The following is a 16,237-nucleotide window of genomic DNA, read 5'->3' on the forward strand; positions in this document are numbered from 1 at the left end:
GTTTGGTAATTACCCTTAAACCATTTCCCTAAGAAAGGCCTTTTTGTCCTCAACCAATTGCTCATCTTTTCATGGAATTTTCCCCAGGTATTTTTAAAGGATTTTATATCTATCTATATCTATATCTATATCTATATCTATATCTATCTATTGATATAGATATATAGATATGGTTTATAGAAAAATATGTAATATTTTTAGTTTTACTAAAAAAGAAGTTTTTAATATATATGCATATATATACACATATATGCATGCATATATGGATATGTATGTATTGTTAAATATATAGTGATATGACAGTTATTTGAGGTCCCTCATCATTCTGAAGACCTTACACTACAATTATTCTAGGTTGTCAATGTCTTTATGAAAGTGAGGATTCTGGAATTGCACCTTTAATGCTCTCTAACTGCATTAGTACAGGACTCTTCACAGTATAAAATAAAATGGAACTCTTCCATTTTGCCTAGGTTCCTCCTCTCTCAATAATGGGAGATCCCCAGGGTATAAAAAAGGATCAGTTTCTGGATATAATAGGTATATGTAAATTTTAAGGGAAGAAATGGGGGCCAAGATGGTGGAGTAGAAGCAGGGACCTAATAGAACTCTCCCCCACAAACCCCTCAAAAAACCTGTAAAAAATGACTCTAAACAAATTCTAGAGCAACAGAAGCCACAAAACAGACTGAAGCAAATTTCCAGGCCAAGACAATCTGGAAGGTTGATAGGAAGGGTCTATTGCACTGGGCTAGGAGAGGAGCACAGTTTGGCATGGACCACACTGGTGCAGACAGAGCTGGAGCAGGCCTTAGGGGACTGAATTGCTGGCAGCTGCTGTGGTTTCCAGACTTCTCAACCCATAAATGCCAAAGATAGCTTCGAAGATCAGTGGGAAGGATTTCTCACCTGGCTGAGAAGGGAGTGTGATTCAGCCCTAGCCCCAAGCTGACTGCAGTCCCAGGGTGGGGGCAGCCACTGCTGAAGCAGAGGCTTCTTCTGGAGCCTTCCACTAAAGAAAGAGTTCAAAAGTCAAGTAATTGGCTGGGAAAATGAGCTAATGCGGAAAAAGAAACAGACTATAGATCCTTACTTTCTCAGTGAACAGGTATTTTCTTACATTATTGGTGACAAGGAAGATCAAAACAAACAATCAGAACAAGACAACAAAACCAAAGCATGCATCCAAAGCCTCCAAGAAAAATATGAATTCGTCTCAGGTCATGGAAGGGCTCAAAAAGGATTTTGAAAATTAAGTAAGAGAAATACAGGAAAAATTGGGAAGAGAAATGAGAGCAATACAAGAAAATCATGAAAAACAAGTCAATAGCTTGCTAAAGGAACCCCCCCCCCCCCCGCCAAATGCTAAAAAAACAACAGTTTTAAAATTAGACTGCCCCAAATGGAGGTAGTCTACCCTAAAAGAGGTCCAAAAAGACAGTGAGGAGAAGAATACTTTAAAAAGCACAATAGGTCATATGGAAAAAGAGGTCCAAAAGTTCATTGAAGAAAATAATTCCTTAAAAATTAGAATGGAGCAAATGGAAGCTAATGACTTTATGGAAATTAAGAAATTATAAAACAGAACCAAAAGAATGAAAAAAAAGAAGATAAATGTGATATGTCTCGTTGGAAAAAGAACTGACCTGGAAATTAGATCTAGGAGAGACACTTTAAAAATTATTGGACTAACTGAAAGCCATGATCAAAAAAACGAGTCTAGACATCATCTTTCAAGAAATTAGCAAGGAAAACTGCCCTAATATTTTAGAACCAGTGAGTAAAATAGAAATGGAAAGAATGCACCAATCACTGAATGAGATCCCCAAAGGAAAACTCTTATGAATATTGTAGCCAAATTCCAGAGTTCCCAGGTCAAGGAGAAAATATTGCAAGCAGCCAGAAACAAACAATTTAAGTATTATGGAAATACAATTAGGATAACACAAGATCTAGCAGCTTCTAAATTAAGTGATCAAAGGGCTTGGAATATGATATTCTGGAGGTCAGAGGAGCTAGGATTAAAACCAAGAATCACCTACCCAGCAAAACTGAGTATAATCCTTCAGAGGAAAATTTGAAACTTCAAGGAAATAGAGGACCTCCAAGTTTTCTTGATGAAAAGACCAGAGCTGAATAGAAAATTTGAATTTCAAGTACAGGAATCAAGAGAAGCATGAAAAAGTAAATAGGAAAGAGAAATCATAAAGGATTTATTAAAGTTGAACTGTTTAAATTCCCACATGGAAAGATGATATTTGTAACTCATGAGACCTTTCTCAGTTTTAGGATAGTTGGAAGGAATACACACACACATACACACATATATCCATACATCTATGTTTGTGTGTATGTATATGTATGTGTGTATATATGTACATATATATACATATATTATATATATGTATATTTATATATAGAGAGAGAGACAGAGAGAGATAGAGGGCATGGGGTAAACTGAATATGAAGGGATAACATCTAAAACAGAAAATTAAGTGTTGAGAGGGATGTACTGGGAGAAAAGGAGAGGTAGAATGTAGTAAATCATAACACATAAAAGAGGAAAGAAATAGCTTTTACAATGGAGGGGAAAAGGGCAAAGATGAGAGGGAATAAATGAGCCTTCCTTTTATTGGTTTGGCTTCAGGAGGGAATGGCATACACACTCAATCTGGTATGGAAGTTTATAATATCCTACAGGAAAGCAGGGGGAAAGGGAAGAAGATAGGGGGATAATAGAGGGGAATAGCAGATTAGAGAAAGGGAAAATTGGAAGCAGACACTTTGGTAGAGGGGATAGGTCAAAGGAGAGATAGAATAAATGGAGGGCAAGACAGGATAGAGAGAAATATAGTTAGTCTTTCACAACGTGACTGTTATGGAAGTGTTATGTATGGCTACACATGTATAATCTTTATCAAATTGCTTGCCTTCTCAATGAGGGTGAATGGAGAGGGGGACAGGGGAGAATGTGGAACTGAAAGCTTTAAGAATGAATGTTAAAAACTGTTTTTACATGCAACTAAGAAATAAGATATATAGGCAGTGGGGTATAGACATCTGTCTTGCCCTATAGGCAAATAGAAGTGGAGGGGATAAGAGGGGAGAGAGTGATAGAAGGGAGGGAAGATTGGAGAAAAGGGTAATCAGAATACACACTGTCCTGGGCTGGGGGGAGAGGAGGATGGGAAGAAAATCAGAAATTCAAAATTTCGTGGAAGTAAATGTTGAAAACTGAAAATAAATGAATTTTAGAAAGAGAAGACTTAGGCTGTAATCCAAACTCTAAAATGAATACTTTACATAATATTATGAAAATCAAAAAAAAGAGAGAAGAAACAGAGACACTGATGCACACAAGACCTGGATTGAGAACTGGCCATTTATATGACCTCCATAGGGCATCATGTGCACTTAAGAATCTATGTCATCCTGAGATGCTAAAATAGTAGCATATAGTCTTTCATTTCATCTGTGAAATGAAACTCTTACTGGTCCTAGAACTTAGCAATACCATAGGGCAGGATTTTAACTGAGCCCATAGTTGGAGACAATGGAGACTGTGGCCAAGTAGCAGAGAGATCATGTCCAGTGAAGAGTTTAAAACTCCAGAAACCTCTAAGAGGGACTTTATAAAATGAAGGTAAGGTGAAGTGACTCACCCAGAAGTTATTCAATGATCAATAAAGAGCAGCCACTATCAGGTGTGGAAATGACTCCTTGCACACATAGCAAGAGCAATAATAACAATCACATTCTCTAAGGTTCACGAAGTGATTTATAGATACCTCATTTTATTCTCACAGCAACCTTAGGAAGTAGGGGTTATTATTACACCTATTTTGTTAGAAAAGGAAACTGAGATTGAAAAAGATTGAGTAACTTGCCAAGGGTCACACAGCTACTAAGAATCTGGGCCAGGATTTGAACTGAGGTCTTCCTGATTCTAGTTCCAGTGCCTTATCCATTGTTCTCCCATACTGCCTCTCTACGCCATTTCAATACCTATTCTGCATATGTGTGTCTCTGTACTTAAGATCTATCTTTTGTTTTCTATCTACACCAATTAGTACTAAGTACGTTTAAAAAAGAGTGAGACACAGGTTTTTGGGAGTAGGTGGGAGTGTTTTGTCATTTACCATGACATTTCAGTAAGTATATTTGTTTTCAGCTAATTGCATCACCTGACTGACAACTGAAGAACAGCATATTGGCAGGAGCTATAAGCTATAGTTTTAGGAATGCAGACTTACAGAGTACCTTGAACTTGGGGTATTCATTCTTTAGCGTATCAAATTTCTGAGACATTTAGGTGGAGGGCATTGTCCATATAGGTGCTAAATTTCATATCACTCTCTTCACACAGCTCTGGTGTCAGACATTTTTAATTCCCTAGTTGTTAATATTCTCTCTCTCTCTCTCTCTCTCTCATTTTGTATATACTTTTATTTATTTATGTGTGTCTGTTGAGTCCACATATTAGCATATGAACTACTTGAGTCTAGAGATAATTTCATTTTTCTCATTATATTCTTAGTATCTATCATAGCATCTTGCACACAATAGGCAATACATTGTTTTACAAAATTGAATTGAAAGTGGGAAAGAGATATGTTTATATATTAATATGAGGTCCCATCCCTTTCATTTTAAAAATTACATTGTTAAGTTTCCTAAGCAATCTGCAGGAAGTCAAATCTAGGTGAAACTTAACTTCAAGATATTTGGAACTTGTGGGCTCCAAATCTAAATCATTCTATTTTTTACTTATGCAGCATCTACTCTGGACTATCCCATGACTTGCACTCATACTTATGGAATGGGTCTTCCAAAAGTGGCTGACACCTCAGATTCTAGGGTATATCCTGTTGGGCCACCCTGCTAACACTATAGCTCATGAGCCTGCACTAATGTACTTTTCATTAACCATAAGCTAGTAGATATTATTAGCTCTTAACAAAGTTAGCATAGTGAAAACTGTAGCTACAAAACATTTATCCTCCCAAGTTACCCAAGTGACACTCTCCAAAAATACATACTGTGTCCATGGTAAGGTAGGCACACAAAACAAACTTTTGGTACTTTGGGGTCTGGGAATTCATTCTCTTTTCATAGAATCCTCATATAGACCCCCCTAAGTGCATTAACTGTATGGGGTGAGTTGTTTAGCTAGGTTCCCATGGTTTGCTCCTTTCCATTGCTCAACCTTCTGTGGCCAGGTGCGCCATTCTTTGAAGATACTTCTGACATCAAAAGATTGCTTTTTTTGTAGTCATATATATGTGGAGTATATGTATCCATGATCCTTCAAATCTGCCTTGAATCCTTCAAACAAATGAATACTTGAATTGCTGGATGGGCGTTTCCCTAAGTTGATGCTGGACATCATGACTGTTGAGGGAAGAAAAGAGAAATTCTCCCCTGCTCCTATATAAAGATTTTCTCTACAAAGCACTCCTGGGTTGGAGCTCTAGGATTGAGCTAGTTAAAGGGATGCAAAGGTTTTTCTAATGTCTAATTTTTCTTATCTAAAGAAGTTATTCCATTTAATTCCATCAAAGAATGGGGTTCATACTGCTTCAAGGGATTTCTTAGTATAACTGTAACTCTCCAGTTAGTTTAGTGCCTTGTTGCCATATTAAAACCTTCTGATCTGTGACTAAATCTTGTGACTACATCACATGACTAAGGGTGCAGAGAGGAAGGGAGTGGGCGGAATACCATCATTCTTTCCTTGTGCTCATAATTTCTCGCTTGTTATCACTTCCCTTGAATAGCAGTTTTTCCAGGGTGTAAATGCCATGGAGAAAAGAATTATCACCTTTGAGTCCAACAGAAATGAGAACCAAAGCACAAATTCCTCTAAAAATGTTGAAGGTTGGGGAAAGAGGGATTTGGTGTCAGGAGGTCTGAATTATGACATTGTTTACTTACTATCTGTCAGTTTCCCTATCTCTAAAATAAGAAGATCAGACAAGATGAACTCTAAATTTCCTTACAGCTCTAATTCCTACAAAGCCTGTTTCTTGCAAATGATAGCCATTACTACTACTTAGAGATTGAGGCCAGCTGAATAAGAGTGTTCATAGAGCCCTAAAAAGAGATCTATGCCTTTGGCATTTGCTAGGCCACGTGTTGTTGTTCAGTAGTTTTGGTCATGTCCAACTCTTCACGACCCTGTGAATTATAACATGTCCATGTGGTTTCTTGGCAAAGATACTGGAGTGGTTTGCTATTTCCTTCTCTAGTGGATTAAGGCAAACAGAGGGTAAATGACTTGTCCAGGGTCACACAATTAGTAAGTGTCTGAGGCCAGATTTGAACTTAGGTCTTCCTGGCTCCAGGCTCAGCGCTCTGTCCACGGAGCCACTTCTCAATGATAAGGAGTCAGTCATCTGGCATCAATGCCTCACCTTGTGCCTGATACAAACTATATTATGCCAAATAATGTCTTCTATTTCATAGCTTCATTTAGTTCAATCTCTTTATTTTTCCATTTGAGGAAATTGAGGCTCTAGGAGGTAAAATGACTTGTTCAGATTACACAGGTATTGAACAGCAGTATTAGAATTTGGAATAAAGTCTTCAAATCCAAATCCAGACCTTTTTCAATTACACTAAAGTTTATCTCAGTATTTTATAGTAATTCCCTATGTGGAAGAAGCTTCCAGAACACTTGCAATGATGTATGATAGAAGTGTCTCAGAGGAATTTTGGAGCATGTGTAGACATGTGTAGCCTGTTATCCACACATTGAGGAGGAACCCTTTTGATTTGCTGGGGGCACATTCAAAAGACACTAGTTAAGTAGAACCTTGATCTTCTCTCTTGATATCTGGTGTTACTTCTTTTTGACAATGCTGTAAAGGTAGAGATCTTTGCATTTCTCTCTCTAAGGCTATCATGTGGCCCCATGAACACAAGTTCAATTCGTTGCCCGTTTTGTTTTCTTTTAGATTGATGGCTACCATCTTCCAAATTTTGAAAGTTCAGGAGACACTGGAAGTTTGGGAGTCCAGGAGTTAAGTCCATGCTGGGTTTTGTAGCCAGCCCAGCAGGATATCTTGAGAAGCAAAGAATGACTTTTCAGATGCAGCCTAACCCATTGATAAGCTGAGATGATTAGCATAGAGTAGGTGCTTAATAAATGCTTGTTGACTAGACTTGATGAAGAGTTAATCATCTTGCATCAACGGGACATATGACTGTTAACTTGGTGAATTCAACACTAAATAGAAACTGTTTCATTTCCTGGAGACTAAGGAATTATAGGAGAGAGTGTGACCTTGAAGTGTTAAGAGGAAATATTTGTACTTCCATGCTTATTTCTTCAGTATTCCCTAAATAAATATCCCTTTGTAAATTTTAATTGATGTCAATTAGTTAAAGGGAACTATTTTGGGTGGCTAACAGTGAGGAGGAACACACTTCGAATGGGATCTTAAGCCCATTAGAGAAGTAACATCCTAACCCTCAAGAGTACTCCTAGATCCCTGAGAGGGTAATATAGTTGACCTGAGATAGCAAAGTCAGAGAAATATTTGACAAAATAGAAAGTCTCAGAGAGGTTAAGCTATTTACTCAAAGTCATACAGCTTCTTGTTGATTGACTTATTGAATGATGAGGTTTAGGGCTCCCAAGTCTAGTGCTTTTATAACTATACCCCATTGCTCAAAAGGAAGAAAAGCAAGTTAGACTAAGAGACAAAGTTATATGGAGAGGGGGAGTTTGGCATCTGGTTGGAAAACATTAGGAAGCTAAAGATTGGTTCATTGGCATACACTATAGAAAAGAAGCAAAGCTGACCTACCTGATCCAAGGATCCTGGAATTCATTAGAGAGGAATTGCCAGGGAACTGAATTATGTTGCCAAAATGGAGATGTCCTTTTAGTTTGGAAAGCCTATACTATATTCTCTTTCTTGGTCAGCCTAGTTCTTGCTGAACTCTTCTGAGAGCAGCAGTGATGGTTCATCTCCATCTGTAGGTGCTCTGGAGTTCATCTGAGGAAACTATCATCACTTAAGAAACTTGCCAGTTTCTGCTCAGGCAAAGTGGTAAAAACACCTTGGGCTTTCCAGTGTTTCTCAGCATTTCTTGGCAGCCAGTCTTTTTCTATTCTTTCCTCCTCTAATCAAAAGATGGGGCTTGAGGAAGGAGGGATGTGAAATCTTGGACTGGAGAAGAACAAGAGTGTTTTATTTTTTGTTTTGACATTGCCTATACCATAGAGCTATCATAATCTTCTTTATTTAGCATAAAGAGGTACAGAGGCCAGAAATAAGGAAGATATTTATTGATGGCTCCCCTCCATCCCATTGGCAGTCTGAGTTGCCTGGCTGAAAACTTTAATCATTAGAACAAGTTGCAAATGTCACTTGCTTGAGTTCCTCCATTTTTCTGAAATGGGGCCAGTTGCTTTGTATGTAGCAGCTGAAAAACAAAAAACTACTGACGGCGGTTAAGTGTAGGAAAAATCCAAGAACCTGACTGACTGGTTGTTCCTCTGGGCAGTCATAACAGAGGAGAGGAGACACCATTTACACGCTGCATTATTGCCTCATCCACTTCCATAGGAACATGAGATGTGACTATAAAGTAATGAGATCAATTATTATTTGAAAGAAACCTATCAGAACTTGAGAGGCCACAGAATGAGTATTGGCCTTGGAGTCAGAAAGACAGAGACACAAATCCTACCTCCAAACTACTACTTGTGTAGATATGAGTGAATCACACTTTTTTTTTTGCCCTCCAGGCAATCCTCTAAGGCTATGAGTAGTTGATATTTCGGTGGGAGTATTTTCTGCACTTGGAGCTCTCTACACTGATGAAATTACAGGACAAGATTCCTTCCCCCTTTTTTTCTTCCTCCTCAAAAAAACCTCCAGAATTTATGCATTCAGACGAGTATTGTTATAAGCAGTGACCTCAAGAAACAATTTTTTTTTCTCAAAGATCCTGTGGTGCAGTGTGTGATGATTGATTTTGATAGACTTAGCCCTTCTCAGCAATTCAAGTACTAAAACAATTCCAAAGAACTCATGATGGAAAATACCATCCACACCCAGAGAAAGAACTATCGGGTCAGAATGCAGAGTGAAGCAGACTATTTTCTTTTTTGTTTTGTTTTGTTTTCTTTCTCATAGTTTCTCCCATTCATTATAATTCTTCTATGCAACATGATTAGTGTGAAAATGTGCTTAATTGGAATGTGTGTGCAGAGCCTATATCAGATTGCATGTCTTCTTGGGGAGGGAGAGGGGAGGAAAATTTAAAACTTATGGAAGTGAATGTTGAAAACTAAAAATAAATAAATTAACTAATAATAAAAAGAAAAAATAAGATCTGTGGTGGCAAATTCTTCATTCAAAGTAGTGTCCCAGATGTGATCATTCCCATTCTGCTTTCTCAAGTTACATATTGTAATAGCAATAGCTCATGATTACCAACTGCCACCAAAGACTTACAGAATGCCTTACTCCCAGTAATCTTGTTAAGGAAACCAAGACTCAGAAGTAGCTGCCATTTGCCCAGAGTCACATGAATATCAACTGTCAGAGCTGGTCTCTCTTGATTCCAGCTAGTGTTTTTTCTATGACTGCCTTTACTGGCCTATACTGAATGTTGTTCAATGATTTTCAATTGTGTTTGGTTTTCTTGGAAGAGATTCTGAGGCTTTTGTGACTCTATTTAGGGGTTTCTTGGCAAAGATATTGGAGTGATTTGCCATTTACTTCTCCAGCTCATTTTACAGATGAGGACATTGAGGCAAAGAGGGGTAAATGACTTTCCCAGAGTCTCACAGTAAGCAAGTATGGAGGCCAGATTTGAACTCAGTGAGATGAGTCTTCCTGACTGCAGGACTGACACTCTATCTGCTGTGCCATCTAGTTGTTCAAACTACCCATGCTAGTACTATACAAATATCTGTCTCATTACTTTATAATGAAGCATCTATTTAAAAATTAAACAAAAAAAACCAACCTCACAGGAATAGTATTACTTACCTTAATCATTCATTTAATCAAACATAGAACTGAATGACTTTGGACTGTTTCCAAAAATCAAATATACTCTCAAAAGATGGGATATTTGCTACTAATTAAGGATATGAAGTCAGGAAAACAAACCTGAAATCAAATCCTGGCTCTTATTTTAATTTTTTTAAAATTAGCTGTTTGTACTTAAGTCCTCCCCCTCAGTTTCCTCATCAGGAAAATGCGAACATTACTCCTTAAACTACCTCTTTAAAAGAAATGTGGTAAGGAATGCATGGCATGGATGACCTAGAAGTTAAAATAATCTAGGTTCCTGGGTTCCAGTCTCATCTCTAACAAGTACTGGCTGTGTGACCCTGGGCTAGAAACTCAACCTCTCAATACCTCATGCAGCTCTCTAACACTATAATCCACAATGCAGGTGCCAATTTACATTGGTAAAAAAATATTCCTTAACAAGACCCACCTATATTGATGAAATCACAAGCCTGGTTTAAGAAAAATATTGCATGAATTGTATTAATGTGAATTACTATTGTTCTAAGTAATGCACCTTGGCCTCAGAAAGCAATTTCCAAATAGAAATACCAAACATATTTTTAGAAATGACAACATCACTTGAGCACATGCCTTCACCACCCTGGTTGCCTAGCTCTGTACATTCTCCAGCTTGTCAATTTCCTTTTTAAACAAGGGCACCCCATACTGAACACCAGCTTCTAGAAGAAATCTAATTATGGCAGAATCCAGTGGGAACATCACCTATCTATTCCTCCTTTTAATGCAAATTACATTAAGGTTTTTGGCTGCCACATCATGCAACTTACATATTGAGTTTGCAATCTATGAAAACCTCCAAATCTTGTTCAGAGCAATTGCTGTCTAACCATACTTCCTCCATGTTATACTTAAGAAGTTGATTTCTTTTGCATGGAGTGGAAGATTCCATTTATCCTTAATGTAAGATAATTTTGTATGCTGATTCTCACTCTATCAATTATTATGTTATCTATCCCTCTTCAAATCAGTGAGCATGCTATTTATGCCTTCATTTAAGTCCTTGATAAATATGTTAAATAGCACCAGAGCAAATATAGGTACCTGAGACCCTCCTCTAAAGACCTCCTTCCATTTTGATATTGGACTATCTTCCCAGAGCACTCCACTTGATCTTTCCTTTGTTTTTTCATTTCCTGGCCTTAAATTAATGCTTCATTTGTGTACATTTGTACATATTTTATTTTCTTTCTTCCCCCCCCAACTAAAATGTTTGTTGAAGGCATTGAATATTTTACTGTATATATTCCCAACACTTATTGTGTTCCTTCTATGTGGAAGTAGGTACTTAATAAATAGTGCTACTTAAAATGGTAGGTACTTAATTAACACATAATACTTAATAAATATTTGTTGAATTGAACATGCTTTTTTTTGGGGGGGAGTCTGTATTGCTCTCAATAGATCTCCATACCTATGTAAAGTGAGTTGTATTTAGGGTTCTTCAAAGTGTAAGAAGGTCTCTATTCCTTTGTCTTTCACCCAACACTTACTACTAATTTCTACCAAAGGTCATCAACCAAATGAGACAAAAACATTTAGACAGTGGCCATATCTGTCCTTCCACACCTTCTGCTGGGCCCAGACCCATAGACCTGAAATTGTTAGTGGTTCCTTTCAAGTATGTCTGACCTGATGGAAGTAGGGATTGTACACAGTCCCACACAGTGGAGCCTTGTGGGGTGTTGTAAGATTTCTCTCTGAATGTGTAGGTACAGGTAATCTCAGCATGCCAATGTAGTCAATATGGGAGATGAGGATCAGGGGCAAAGGCTTCTGGAGAAATAGAAAGGGGAAGCTTCCTTGTTCCAACACATGCTCAGGCTGGGAATGGGGGAACTTCAATGCCACAGTATAAAGACAAGTGTGGTAACTCATGTCCCAGATTTTCAGCACCTGAGAAAAATAGAAGGTAGAAATTATTCCCTTGAGGAATCTGCTTCTGTTGTTAAGTGGTTTTACCCATTATATTTCCACAGTAAAGAAAAAAAAGTAAAAAAAACTTATTAGTGTTAAGACTTTACTTTCAGTAGCTCGGTTTACTCAGTTCTGTCATTTTTGCTTTTGACTCATCTACTAATTCCTATTATCTAATAATCTCAAAGCACTTTTCCATGAGGAATACAAGTAGCAATTTGAATGTCAAACACAGTATGCATGCTATGATCTGTTCCAAAGAATAAAATGTGAGCTCAAAAAACAAACTCAATCTATGGGGCAAGGAGTGGTGGAAAAGGCTCTGGATTTGGAGTCAGAGAAGCTATGTTCTGATTTCACCTCTGCTGCTTATTACTTGAGTGAATTTGGGCAAAGGTTGCAAGTGTTGTTAGCCTCATTTTCCTCCTGTAAAACAAAAGGGCTGGACTAATTAATTCATCAAGGTAACTTCTAATTCTAAATCTTACGAATCTATGAAAATGGACTAGGACAAAAGCCTAACTCTGGTAAAACTCCTTTCACCTGGCAAGGCAGGTTGTCTGTCTTAATTAACCATAGTACATGCAGAAACTGGTGAGTGTATGCTCTGATTTACCTCTGTTTATGTCAGTCACCGTTTATAGCGCTAGTACTGGTCTTGTTGGAAACTTGGTTAGAAGTCATATTGAGATAAAGTCAAGTCCCCAATTGGAACTTAGACTTTCCTCTATGTTTTTTTTCTTTATATTCTGACATCCTCTCTTTCAGCTTTTTCCTTATACCAACTCTGGGAAGTAGGTGATGCAATTACTGTTATTCCCAATTTACATATGAGGAAACTAAGGTTCGTAAGTTAAGTAACTTACTCATGGTCAGAAAGGCTTAAGTAACTTATTTGTGATCAGAACCTGGGTTCTGGAGTCTGCCCACAGTCAGACTCAAGAAAATGAAACAAATAAACCAAAAAACCAATAACTTGTATACACACTTGTTTTTGAGTTTAATCTGCGTTAGTAACACATTCTTAAGTCTTAACAATAAACAAAACAACATATCAAACCCATATTTGATTGTGATTTCTGAGGTGTAAATGATCATACTGAAAGTTTAACAATTGATTAGTTAGAGCTGGCTTCAGCACACCCTTACATTATCTGATTTAGTTAGTACCCAAGTCCATGTGATGCAGTATCTTCTAAGAGTCAAAGAAATTCCTAGAAAAACATAGGTTTATAGCCTCATCCTACTTAAAACTGCCGTGATGATCAGATTACTCCCTTCATCCCTATATTGATTATCAATCACATGGGAAAAAACCTAATCCCCATCTTAGATTTTCCCATCCCCATTTTTCTCAGCACCACTCAACCCACATCCTACTCTAACGGTAGCCACCACTTCCACTGTGTCATCTAGAATTCTTGTTTTATAGAGAACAAAGACTTTCTCTTTTTGGTTATTTTTCTGTCATTAAGACTTCCTGTTGAGACCCCTCAACAATATTGCCTCCCTGGATCTTTCCTCTCCCTTTAGCACTGTCTATATTTTTAACCATACTCCTGGCACATTGGTTGTGGAGCTAGTGTTGAAAGTTTTTTTGCTCTACACTGACACTTTTAGCTGTGATCACTCCTGAACCCTGCCTTTTAAAAGTTTTCTCAGTTAGAAAGTTTTGACCCTATTCAAATCATTGTGATTGTGGATAATACTTCCTCCCTCCCTTTATTCAGGTCATTATCCCTCCTTTCAAAAGGAATCCAGAACTTGGCTTATTGTCTTGTATTGATACTCAGCTCTTTTCCTTATACTCAGTGACTTCCAAAATCTCTGTTGTTGCTCTCCCAAATTCTTTAACCTTCTAATTCCTGTCTCCTTAAATTTTATTACCTATTTCTTCATTCCATCTTAGCCACTCACCCAGATGGTCATATCCTGGATCTCACTCACAAATCTTCCCCTTTAAATTCTATCTAAAAAAAAAAATGCTTGCAGAACTGGAAAGCAGTCTGATAGAAACTAGGTATAGACTAATATTGCATACTATATACCAAAACAAGCTCCAAATGAGTACATATCTTACACATAAAGGGTGACATTATAGATGAATTAGACAAGCAAGGAAGAAATTAACTTTCTGATCTAAGTACAGAGATAGAGCTCATGACCAAATAATGGATAGAGAAGATCACAGAAGGTAAAATGGACAGTTTTAATTAGATAATTTCAAAAGTTTGTGCATAAACAAAACTAGCACAGCTAAAATTAGAAAAGAAGTAGGTAACTGGGAGAAATCTTTGCAGTAAGTTTCTCTGATAAAGATCTCTTTACCAATATACATATATATGCATGTACACATGTGTATATACTTATATGGAATTGATTCAAATTTGTAAAAATAAGAACCATACCCTACTTGATATAATGGTCAAAGGATATGAATGGATAATTTCAAGGAAAGAAATACAGACTATCAATAGTCACATGAAAAAATACTACAACACATGAATAATTGGAGAAATGCACATCAAAACAATTCTGAGGTTCTACCTCACATCCATCAGACTGGCAAGGTTGATAAAAAGCGAAAAAGACAAATTACAGATGGGTTGTGGAGCTATGAACTGGTCCAGCCATTTTGGAAAACAATTTGGAACTATGCCTCAAAGTTATTAAATTATATGTACTCTTTGTCCCAGTGATAGCACTACTAGATTTATACTTCAGAGATTGAAGAAAGAAAAAAAGAGCCAGTATTCACAAAAATATTGATAGCAGCTCCTTTTGTTATGGCAAATGACTGGAAACTAAATGGGCACTCATCAACTGGGAAATAGCTGAACAAATTTTGGTACATAAATGCAATGGAATACAACTTTGCTATAAGAAGTAATTAAGGGAATGTTTTTTGTGAAACCTGATAAAATAACCTTATATGAATTGATGCAGAGTGAAGTGAGCAGAATCAGGAGAACAATTTCTAAAATAATATCACATATAACAATTAACAACAATATCAAAAGACAACTCTGAAAGACTTAAAAACTCTGATCAATGTAATAACCAACCATAAATCCAAAGGACTTATGATGAAACATACTATACACTTTCTGACAGAGAAGCAATAGATTTAGGGTGCAGACTGAAACATATTTTTTGATCACAGACTATGTAGGAATTTGTTTTGCTTGACTGTGCCAATTTGTCTCCTCCTCCTTCCTTTTTTCATTCAGTGGGGGTTGGTGGGAGGGAGAAAAGATGGATTTTCTTTAATAAAAAAATAACCTCATATTACATTTTTGTAAACAAAACTCTTATATTTTTCCATATGGTCAGAGTTGCCTGCCATTCTATTTTTATCTATATTTCATCCTTCATGAATCTACACTTTGCCTTCATGACAATTTCTAGTCCCTTAACCTTTCAATACTTTCTCAGACTGTTATCCTTTCTCTGACTTCATTTTTTCCCCTCTTCCCAATCTCAATCCTGTAGTTAACCAATTCAACTCTAGACTGTCACCAGTTTTGGAATCTGTCCCTTCTATTGATCCTTATCCCTTGCCAAAACCCAACCATGGATTACTCTTATCACCAACTACCCTGCTTCTACTTACATGCTGCTGAATGGAGCTCAAGCATATCACAAAATGGTGCTGAACTAGGTGCACCATTATAAATTCATATTATTCAACTTCATTTGGGTCCTCACTGCTGCAAGGCAATCTCTTATACTTTTTAACCTTTCCTACCCGTCTTTCTCAGCTGAACACTTCACATCTAACTTTGTTGAGAAAATGGAGGCCATATTCATATGAGTTCCCTCTTTTCTTTATTTCTTCACCTAAAACTTCCTTGAACATTATCCCCCACTCTCCTCCTTTCTCATAATATCTATAATGAGGTTGTCCTTTTCTTTGCCAGGACCAGACTCTGTACACGTGCCTTTGATCTTGTCCTTTCTTATCTTCTCCAATATCTTGCTTCTTCAATCACCCTCCCACTCTCTAATCTCCAACACATTCCTACATACTGATGTCTTCCCTTCAAAGTAACTAGTGATCTCCTTAATGATAAATCCATTGACATTTTCTAAATTTTCATCCCCCTCACCCTTTGTTCTACATTTGACACTATTGACTATCCTCTTCTTTATTCCTCTTCTTTTTTTCATACTCTCTGCTGTCTGCATTTTTGTGGCACTATTCTCTCCTATTTCCTCTCTTACTTTCTGACCCAGCTAATAAAACAATATCTTCCAGAAAA

The 16,237-nt window shown here is 37.2% G+C and overlaps 1 protein-coding gene across 13 annotated transcripts in view; it reads right to left on the reverse strand.

Moving 5' to 3' along the window:
- Positions 1-16,237, reverse strand: part of LOC140528056 (cilia- and flagella-associated protein 337-like) — a 165,045-nt gene that overhangs the window by 69,368 nt on the left and 79,440 nt on the right. For 12 of the 13 annotated variants that reach the window (XM_072645514.1, XM_072645515.1, XM_072645511.1 and 9 more), the window contains one exon: positions 11,691-11,954. The exons of the other annotated variant lie outside the window; for it this stretch is intronic. In XM_072645514.1, coding sequence (XP_072501615.1) covers positions 11,691-11,954 — 264 coding nt within the window. The remainder of the gene's footprint in view (positions 1-11,690; positions 11,955-16,237) is intronic. 13 annotated transcript variants of the gene reach the window in all.

The sequence above is a fragment of the Notamacropus eugenii genome, chromosome 2, assembly GCF_028372415.1.
Source record: "Notamacropus eugenii isolate mMacEug1 chromosome 2, mMacEug1.pri_v2, whole genome shotgun sequence".
Classification (NCBI taxonomy): domain Eukaryota; kingdom Metazoa; phylum Chordata; class Mammalia; order Diprotodontia; family Macropodidae; genus Notamacropus; species Notamacropus eugenii.